At 50.1% G+C, this 10664-nt stretch overlaps 1 protein-coding gene across 1 annotated transcript; it reads left to right on the forward strand.

Moving 5' to 3' along the window:
* The first annotated feature begins 1641 nt into the window (after window positions 1-1641).
* Window positions 1642-4165, forward strand: HES1 (hes family bHLH transcription factor 1). The gene is made up of 4 exons (XM_054585271.1): window positions 1642-2054; window positions 2190-2285; window positions 2526-2613; window positions 3263-4165. The coding sequence occupies exons 1-4, from the start codon at window positions 1947-1949 to the stop codon at window positions 3811-3813; spliced, it is 843 nt and encodes a 280-aa protein (XP_054441246.1). The 5' UTR covers window positions 1642-1946; the 3' UTR covers window positions 3814-4165.
* Window positions 4166-10664: the final 6499 nt, after the last annotated feature.

Genomic DNA, 10664 nt, shown 5'->3' on the forward strand with positions numbered 1-10664 from the left:
CTGACCCGGCCGCTTCCTAAGTGCGGTCAGGCATCTCGTGACCGCGGCGGGCGCCGGGGGCCCCGCGGGGGGAAGGAAAGAGGGCTGGCCGGGGCAAGGAGCACATAAGAAGGCCCCTCCCCCTCCCCCGGGCTGTCGTTAGTGAGGCTTTCGGCCGAGCTGAAACCCCAAGCCTGAAATCTGGGGTGGAGTGGGGGTTGGAATAATTCCCCACTCTCCACCCTGGGGCGTGCGCTCCCCTCCCGGAAGGGCTGACCTTGGCGGGGGTGGTGCGGAGAGGGGGATGAAGAGTGGTAACTGCCGAGGCTCCGCTCCCAGCCCGCCGCCCCCTCGGATTCCTAGCCCGGAGGGGGCTGGAGGAGGGGGTACCCCGGACACACACACACACACACACAGAGACACACGCACACCCCACACCCCACACGCAGCGCGCGCCAATGAGCCCGGGCCAGGGGCAGGGGGCGGAGTTTTCCCAGGCTCAAGCACAGCAGCTGCTATTTACCTTCTTGGCTTCTCCCGGGGACCAGGAACCAGCCCCCGCGCTCCGCCGCCCGCCGCCGCCCCCCGCCTCCCTGCCCCCGGGGCGCGCGCACACACACTCACACACGCACGCACATACACATCCTCCCGGCCCGGCCGCAGCCGCGGCGGCAATAAAACATCCTGGCACGTGCTCCGGCTCCAGGCGCGCCCTCGCCGGCCGGCTGATGTCAAACTGCAGTTCGGCTGGTGTAGCTCTTAAAGGGCCCGCGCGCGTCGGGTGCCGAGACTGCAACGGCCGCCCGCGGGACGAGAATGAGGGAAGAGGCTGCCGCACGACCCGCCACCTCTTCAGTGCCACAGAACCGAAAGCCTGCGGGTGGAAAAGGAAAGGGTGGCCAGAGCGCGCTCGCGTCCCCGAGGCATTGCCATCAAAGTCCCCCTTGTTCATCTTTCATTTGAAATTCTATTTTCTTTTTGCTCAGTTGGAAATTATTCTGATTGTTTCCTGGGGAAGTGGGGGGGGGGGTGGACGACACGTCCAAGCCCCAACTCCTGAAGAGGAATTGGGGGGGGATCAAAAACCACCTCGTTCTGAACAACCTGTAAATATAAAGTGAAGGTATTTTTTTCCTTTTCTGCATACAAAAATAAAATATTTTTTTGTCCTTTTCCTGCACGATCGACTTTCAATACCCTCCTCCAATGGATAGTCTGAGCGGGAAATAACTTCCATGTTTCGGTAACTCACACCCTTGCACACGTTCCCCTTTTTTAACCATTGCAAGTATAACATTTTATCTCCGTCTTTCTAAACCTTTTAAAAATATTTTTCAAGTGAAGTTATTAGCGTCAAAGCAGCTCTAGCTCTGTGACACAGCTGACAGAAAATAACAAGCAAAGGCCCTAGCCCCCAAAGAAATAAACTAGACTGAAGCAAAATCGATGCGCAAAAAATCCTGCCTAAAGCAAAGCCCAGCAGGGATAATACCAAAGGGTTAAAATCCTTTTGATTGACGTTGTAGCCTCCGGTGCCCCGGGCTCAGGCGCGCGCCATTGGCCGCCAGGCCTTGTGCCTGGCGGCCAATGGGGGGGCGCGGTCCACGAGCGGTGCCGCGTGTCTCCTCCTCCCATTGGCTGAAAGTTACTGTGGGAAAGAAAGTTTGGGAAGTTTCACACGAGCCGTTCGCGTGCAGTCCCAGATATATATAGAGGCCGCCAGGGCCTGGGGATCACACAGGATCCGGAGCTGGTGCTGATAACAGCGGAATCCCCTATCTACCTCTCTCCTTGGTCCTGGAATAGCGCTACGATCACCAAGTAGCCATAAGATACTATAATAAGCCGTCAGCACTTGCTCAGTAGTTTCGTGACAGTCTCTCGTAAAAGGGACACAAAACAATTTTTTTGTTCGAAGGACTCCAAAAATAAAATTCTCTAGGGATAAAAAAAACAACAACAACAAAATGCCAGCTGATATAATGGAGAAAAATTCCTCGTCTCCGGTGGCTGCTACTCCAGCCAGTGTCAACACGACACCGGATAAACCAAAGACAGCATCTGAGCACAGAAAGGTAAGGGCAGTACCTGTATTTCTCTACAGCCCCAGGAAATTAAGCTGGGGTTGGGGGGGTCTTTTATCCCTAAAAGTCCCGGGGGAGTGAAATGGCAGATCCCATGGGAACTCGGAACTCTTAATTTCTTTATAGTCATCAAAGCCTATCATGGAAAAGAGACGAAGAGCAAGAATAAATGAAAGTCTGAGCCAGCTGAAAACACTGATTTTGGATGCTCTTAAGAAAGATGTAAGTGGATAATGCTGCTTTGTTTTTAATTCAAAAAAATGAAATACTATTTCTCAGGTACAAAGAATGAAATCTCCTTGTCGGTGGATTTTCCCCGCCAGCACCACCATCTCTTGAGGCGGGAGAGCCGGTTCCCTTTAGCCGGGGTCGGGGGAGGTTGGCGCCGTGGGAGGGACCCCCAGCACGCCGAGGCCACTGGCAGGGGTCTCACTTGCTTTTCTTGCCTTCTCTTCTGTGCAGAGCTCGCGGCATTCCAAACTGGAGAAAGCAGACATTCTGGAAATGACAGTGAAGCACCTCCGGAACCTGCAGCGGGCACAGATGACGGGTGAGGGCAGCTTGCCGCGTCCCCCTCTGCGGGCGTCCCTCTCGCCCGGCGGTGATTTCTTCCAGACTTCCGCCCGTGGTTGTGAGAGGCATTCAGCTACATTTTACAGCCTTGGCTCACGCTTACGTTCCCACGGTCTGGGGCTTATTTATAGCCACAACTCCAAGTTGTTACTGTTCCGGAAAGGGAGGGAGAGTGGTTGCAGCGGCGAGGGCGGCGGGCGGCTTGGCAGTGGGGAAAGCGGGTGGGGGCAAAAGTACTTAGAACTGTGGCGGTTTTGAGCTACGTAGAGCCTGAGGGTCTTTTGGTTTAGCGCTCCCTCCTTCCCCATTACAAAAGGGGAAGTGAGGTTCGTATGGCGAGGAAGGGCATTACCCAAGGTCACATCGCACGCGCTGGGGGGTGCAGATCTAGGGCTGAGGTCTGTTTAAATTAAGCTACTGGGAACGGAGAGAGGGAGCGTCTTGGCTTAAGTCGCCACGGTACGGTAGAGAAGTGGGTGGTTTTACTAAACCCACCCGCCCTAGCCGGAGGCAGTTCTGCGGGCCCAGTGGCTGGGGAGGCGCGCCGCGGGGACCTCCCAGGGCGGAGGTGGTGGCCTCGGGGCCGGGGCCTTTCGTTGACCCGTCTGTCTCCTTCTGGCCTGCAGCCGCGCTAAGCACAGACCCGAGTGTGCTGGGGAAGTACCGCGCGGGTTTCAGCGAGTGCATGAACGAGGTGACCCGCTTCCTGTCCACGTGCGAGGGCGTTAACACCGAGGTGCGCACACGGCTGCTCGGCCACCTGGCCAACTGCATGACCCAGATCAACGCCATGACCTACCCCGGGCAGCCGCACCCGGTCTTGCAGGCGCCGCCACCGCCCCCGCCAGGACCCGGAGGTCCGCAGCACGCGCCGTTCGCGCCGCCGCCACCGCTGGTGCCCATACCCGGGGGCGCGGCGCCCCCTCCCGGCGGCGCGCCCTGCAAGCTGGGCAGCCCGGCTGGAGAGGCAGCTAAGGTGTTCGGTGGCTTCCAGGTGGTGCCGGCTCCTGACGGCCAGTTTGCCTTCCTCATCCCCAACGGGGCCTTCGCTCACAGTGGCCCCGTCATCCCAGTTTACACCAGCAACAGCGGGACCTCCGTGGGACCCAACGCAGTGTCGCCTTCCAGCGGCCCTTCGCTCACTGCAGACTCCATGTGGAGGCCCTGGCGGAACTGAGGGGCTCAGGACACCCCTCCCCCTAAACTCCCCAACCTCTCTCTCTTCCCTTGGGACACTAAACAGGAACTTGGACGCTGGGAGAGAAGAGGACTTTTTGATTAAGTTGTTACCTTGTTTTTTTTAATTTCTAAAAAGTTACTTTTTTGTAGAGAGCTGTATTAAGTGACTGACCATGCACTATATTTGTATATATTTTATATGTTCATATTGGATTGCGACTTTGTATTATAAAAGTTCAGATGACATTTCGTTTTTTACACGAGATTTCTTTTTTATGTGATGCCAAAGATGTTTGAAAATGCTCTTAAAATATCTTCCTTTGGGGAAGTTTATTTGAGAAGATATAATAAAAGAAAACAGTGAAGGCTTTTAATGTCTTAAAACTGATTATTTCAGAATATGTAAAAAAAAAAAGCTCTGCAGAATTTGAATTACATATAATCTGAGAATTCAGGAATTGGCTCTTTTGTCTTTCAAAGAACATTTTTAAAAATCCTTTCACCATGAAGTATATTCCATTTAATTTGCAAGAATCTGATGTGGCTTCTCTGATCGATTTGTGGTAAATCTTTCAAAGGATTTCAAACATTTAGTTACAGGTGGGTAGGCTATTCAGTGCACTTGCTGCTTCTGAGGAAAGTTGAAGGAGACTGAATTCATGAGGTTACGGGTCCGTACCATTGCCCAGGGCTCACTAAGGGAGGCTCCTGCAGCATTACTCCCCTGGGGCAGATCACCAACATCCACAGTAAAAACACTTAACAACTGCAGCCTCCAACTTTCAAGGGTTAGAGTCTTCCTTTAATTAGTCCTTAGGTTCAGCCAGACATTGCCTCCTACCAGCATCCAAAAGTTTGAATTGCCTCTCCGCACCTTCTTCAAGCAAGCTGAGAAGGTCAACAGATTACTTTTGCCAAGGGACAGCTAGTTAGACTCCCATGTGGAGCCAGAGCCCAGATGATTAACACCAGAAATATGTTTTTGATAAGTTTCTGTGCTTGGCTCTAATAGGGAAAGCATGTGGGGGCCAAGCTGGCAGGCATACAGGCCATCTTCCCCCTTTTAATACAAACAGCAAGCGACCCCTTCCCTTGGTCATGCCCCATTTCCAGGCAAGATGTGGGCTCCAGATAGGAGCAAAAGGCTGGTCTCGGGTTTCAGCTCACATAACCCTCCTTAACAAGTCCTAACTCAAAGCGGACAGCTTTAAACTGTGCCAGGATCTGCAGGGAATTTCTTCCAAATCCCATCACAAAGGCTTGTCAGATTTTGTCAGATTTGGCCAGGTGTTTGACTGCATCCAGGTGTTGGGGAAATGAAAACCACGAGCCCTACGAGACCAGACACATCAGCCGCGCTGTGGGTCTGGCGGGCGCACCCTCCTCCCTCACCGCCGGCCAGTCCTCCTCCCTGCCAGGCCCCTCCCGCCAGCCTCTCCCCTCCACCCCTTCCTTTAGAGCAGCTTCTGGGAGGAGAAGGATGAGGCGGGAGAGATCAATCTTTGAAGCCTTCCTAACAAAGATAAAGCCAACGATTTTCTGTCTTGTTTCAATAGCGTTACCTCTCCCCTGCCTGATCTGGCCTTCCCACAGGCCAGTGTGGAGAGCAGCTCTATCACAGGAATGATCTAGCAGACAGCACTTAGTTTTCTACTCAGATGCCTTCCACCCAGCTTCAGATGCAGAGGGAGAGGTTTAAAAGATACCTTTTAAAATTTGGCTCCTACTTGCCTCATTTTTTGTATGTGAAGGGGGGCGAACACACCCTCCTCCCAAAGAACTACATATACACACCCTTTTTACCATATTTTTCCAAGATTTCTCATGTTTAAACACAAACATAACAATTGCTCTATTAAGACTCCAAACCCAAGCTCAAATACTTCATTTGATAAACCTATCCTCTGTCCCCGCTAGAAGGGCTTAACTGCCCTGACAGCAACAATGGAGACATCCAGTCTCATTTTTATACAAGCACATTTATGTTCTTAAAAATTCACACACACCAGTGCAATCTCTACGCCAACTGTAAACTAAGTCTCTCTGTCTTTCCCTGTGCTGAGAAAAAGTGAATTTTTATTAGTATCAACAGTACATGGATATCTTGGGGGTGAAGTAATAAATATAAGGAAAAGAAGTAAACATTTGTTCATTAGAAAATAACTGGTACTTTAAAAATGGTTCTTTTTCCCTGAAATATAGGTTTAGATTACCAGACATTTGTTTCTATACATATGGGGAAAGGAGGAGACTCTGGGCCCCAAATGGTGATTTTTCAGGCTCTTGGGCCAGCTTTGCCACTGAACTTACTGTGCCACTTTGAATGAGTCATTTCCCTTCTCTGGGACAATTCTACATCTGTAAAGTGAGTGGGTTTATTTCTAAGTCTTTGTGCCCTCCTTGCACCCAGGCTGTTTCTGGAGTAATTAGTTGGGGGAGAGGCAAAGCTTCAAAGACAACTTCAATCCTGCCCCACCCTTACCCGGATCCCCCGGACCGGGCCTAATTATACCGCCTCGGGACACACCCAGCAGCCCCTCTCCCTCGCCCCGGGCAGTGCCGATGGCTCCAGAAGATAAGGCACAACTCCAAGCTCCGTCCCTGTCTGCAGGCCGCGGGCTTCGGGGCCGTCTCTCACATTAGCCTCACAATGGAGACCCTGCCGGGCTTCGGCTCCCTCAGTCCCCAGCATCTGGGCGGGAAGGGGCTGAACTGGAAGAGCGGCTCTCCTCGGTCCAGAAGGGAGCCTCCCGCAAATGGTGAAAAAGCGCGACTCAGAGGTGCGCCCCCTCCTCGCTCCCCATTCTGCCCCCCGTGTTTCTGGAGTGGGGATCCAGGGGTTAAAGTGGACCCCCTCGGCGTCACCACCGTCCCGGGAAACCTGTCATTAAAGTCAATTAACTTTTCCCACACCCCTTGGCCGGTAACAACTCGCTGCTAGCTTCCTCCTCGGCTCCTAAGTGCAACCAGATGGGCGGCCGAGCTACCCCCGCCGCGCGCCCGCCAGGGCGGCCCGGGGGTTCCAGGGAGGCCGCCGGGGCCCGCGGCCCGGGCGGGAGCAGGCCAGGGCGGCCACGCCGGGCCAGCCCCGGCGGCCCTGCGGCCAAGGTGGTTTGCTTAGCAGGCCCGGCTGCTTTCTGGCAGGAAATGAATAGCTCCCAGATGAGCTCAGGCAACCTGAGAGGTCGTGAGAACGGCGCGAACCCCCGCCTGTGCAGCCGGCAGCCTGCCAGGCCGCGGGGGGAGCGGGCGGCGGCGGCGGCGGGAGGCCGGGAGGCCCGGCAGGCGGGCGGGCGGGCGGCGGCGCAGAGGGGAGGGAGGAGGGAGCCGCTGACACACGAGCCCGCGCCCGCTCCCGCTGACAGGCAGGCAGCCGCCCGCGCCCGACCGCCTCCCCCGCTTCCCCCGCCCCAGGCCCCAGCGCCTCCCAAGCAGCAGGCCTGAGCCGCAGAAATGCGGCCGCCCAGCCCCGCCAGGGCCTGGGGGTGGGGCGGCCTGCCAGTGTTTTTCCAGTTCTCCCGGTAGCTCCGGGCCGCATTTAGAAGCCGGGGAAACTGGGCCGAGGCCAGTGTCAGGGCACCAGAGTCCCTCGCGGCCTGCAAAGCGCTGCCAGGGGTTAGGCCAAGCCAGGGCGGGAGTAGACAGGGAGGTTGGGGGCCAGGACAAGGGCATCCCAGCCCACAGAGTCATCCCAAAAAAGACAGCGTCACCATACAGCAACTCTGGACGCCTCAAAGCAAAAATCCCATTTCCCCAAACCCGTGCACCTACTAGGTGCCCAGCAAGCCCACACAACCAGTCATTCCTATACAGCCCCTGCCTTCACAGAACTCTGTTTATCTGGGGAAACACTCAAGTGACTCATCCCAGTCACATGTGGTTAAGTGCCAAAGCGAAGTTTAAACAAAGGGCACCTCAGAACAGAGATGAACTCTGATTTGAGAGGAAACCAGGTAAGTTTTTCAGAGAGTTTGGCACTTGAAGCAGAGAGGTGAAAGATGAGTTCAACAGGAAGAAGTAGGAACAGGAAGGTGAAGGAAAATGCAAATAGGTCCAGTTTGGGGAAATTTCAAAAAGTTTGCCAGTGATTGTTATATTTCAATTTTCAAATACATAAAATGGCTTAGAGGTCAAAAAGAGAAGAGTAAGTTGTATGCCTCAGTCCTTGGCTTTGTGCAATACAGCCTAGGGGTTAAAAGCGCATGATCTGGCTTCTGATTGCTTAGGTTGTAAAACCAAGGCAAATTACTTCACTTTTCTGTGCCTCAGTTTTGTAACTCTCTGCCACATTTGGAACTTAAGGCTCTTCTGGTTGTAGGGTTGTGAGGATGAAATGGGTAATGCTCAGAAAACTTTAAAAAGAAAAAGAGAGAAAAAGAGAATGGTGCCTGGCACGTAAGCCCTCGTTACGTGTCAGCTATTATTATTTCTAAACAACCACAGGGAAGTTTGTTCACCAAACAAGAAAGCCAGCCCTGGTCTTGGCCCAGTAATTTCAGGATCTGCTTGTAATTGCACCAGGCCTCATGTGAAAGGATCACTGCTTCTTCTCTACTATCTGAATTTCATGTATTTATTCAATAATTATTGAGCCAGACACTATGGGAATAAGGGAGAAGAAAGGCAGGATCTCTGTAGCTGTAAAGCTCACAGTCTAGTAGGCAAGGCAGATCAGTAAAAAAAAAAAAAAATTACGTGGCATACAAGAGTAGAGTGCATGGTGGTACAAAAGAAGCTCACACATTGTAACAGGAAACTTTTTGATCCTCTAAATTATGATGAATCTTTGTGAATTTTTGTAACCATAGAAATTGCTAGGACAGTAAATAACTAGTCAAATTCCACCTAAGAAAAGTTATTGTCAAATGGTTAATTTAAAGATTAATCATTTCACAATGTTAATATTTTCTGAATCACCTTGATGTGGTCAAGGAACTCAACCAGCATCACAAAATCCAGGTTCCAGGTTGGCCACTACCTGTGAGATGCTGAGCAAGTCCCCCGAGATCTCTCGGCTTCAGTTGCCTCACTGACACAGTAAGTTTAGACCGGAAGTCCGTTTCACCTCCGCAGTCAGTGATTGTCTTTGCTCAGCATGCTTCTGTGTGCCTCTTACAGTTTTACATGTGCTCTGTGGCTATAAGAACCTATATCAGGCATATTTCAAAACTTTCGACCAAGTCCTGGGATAATTTTACAGCCAAGTATTTTAATCTGCAGTTAAATATGTGGAAACAGACCTGAAGGAGGGACATTGTAGTTCTGCTGCTGTAGGAAAATAGGTCACTTGTTAGATTCTATCTATCTATCTATCTATCTATCTATTTATTTATTTATTTATAGAGACAGGAGAAAGGCATCAATGAGTGAGAGAAATATCAATCGGTTGCCTCTTTCACGCCCCCAACTGGGGGCCTGGCAGGCAACCTAGGCATGTGCTCTAATCGGGAATCAAACCAGCAACATTTTGGTCCTCAGGCCAGCATTCAGTCTACTGAGCCACACCAGCCAGGGCAACACATTAGATTCTTGGAGACCTGCCATGTTAGTGAGAACTGTGCCCACTATGTGGCACATCCAAGGAAGCCCTCATCTATCAGGATTTGCTCACAAATCTACTACTAAGACCGTATCCTTTGCTGTACTATCTTATTATCTTACTTGGAAAACAGGATAACAAGAGTTAAAAATACCACCACTTTTCCTCTTCATACTGAAAAATATCTTCCCACCCTGTCCACTTGACCACTTCTTTTCTTAAAAGAAAATGTGATCTATTGGTTATCAGGACTCTTTCCACCAAGGAAACATATTTCCCCAACTGGCTAGAGTCTTTCCCCTGGTACACTTGCTGAATTAGTCCAGTTAAACAAGAATGTCAGTCTGAATTAATGAGAACTCTGAATTTTAAATATCCAACAGGAAAAGCACTAAACTTTGCAAAAATATTTGTAGTGGGTCTGAATTCACAGTTTACAAAAGCACTTGCTCTCATAAAACCAATGCATTCAATTCACTTAAATAATGTATTTTCTCAAGCAGGTTAAACATGGCTCTTGCCATATTATTTATGCTATAAATCTTTCTTTATAGTAAAAATAAGAGGAGCCATGATTGCAGTCCAAGTAAATAATTTCAGTCTAAGTTACTAATAAGGCTATACTGTCATTATCCTTTTCATGTCTGGATATATTTTCAGTTGTAACTTGTTTTCAGTCAAGCAGGGATCAATGCATTTTTTTCCCTTAGAATTATATCACTTAATGACAGCAATGTTAAGGAACACTATTTATAACTTACTATGTTGTTATTCATACATGTGATGTGGTTTCATGCTAAACTAACTTTACTGGTTTCATCATAGATGTGAGACCTGAAATTTATAATTCCAGGTAATTAAAAACAAACAAACAAATAAACAAAACAAAAAAAAAACAGCCTAGAGAAAAACTACTGATATTGACAAACACCACCACCATAACTTCATGTTTTCTGCTACACAGTTCCCCATTATCAGCTTTTTCCCTGAGCCATAAAATTTGTCTCTAAGGCATCAAAATGTAAAACAGGAATATTATTCCTTAACAGGCTCAAGAAAAAGAAAAAGCAAAGACCATGTCAAATCAGTTTCACAAGCAACTGCCATATATGACATTTAGGAGTAAAAGTAAGTAAGAAAGTGCTTAAGGCATTCCTTCATTTTAGAAAATACCCAATAGATATCTAGGGTCAGGGATGGGATATAAATCTCAAAGGATCGCTTCTTACACCCCAGATTTGTGAAGAACAAATACTCTTCAGGACACGGTTATTGTTTCCTGTCTTCTGTTTCATAATTAGGACCCATAT

Source organism: Pteronotus mesoamericanus, unplaced genomic scaffold, assembly GCF_021234165.1.
Source record: "Pteronotus mesoamericanus isolate MK-2021 breed Mesoamerican mustached bat unplaced genomic scaffold, CSHL_Meso_final contig_82, whole genome shotgun sequence".
Lineage (NCBI taxonomy): Eukaryota > Metazoa > Chordata > Mammalia > Chiroptera > Mormoopidae > Pteronotus > Pteronotus mesoamericanus.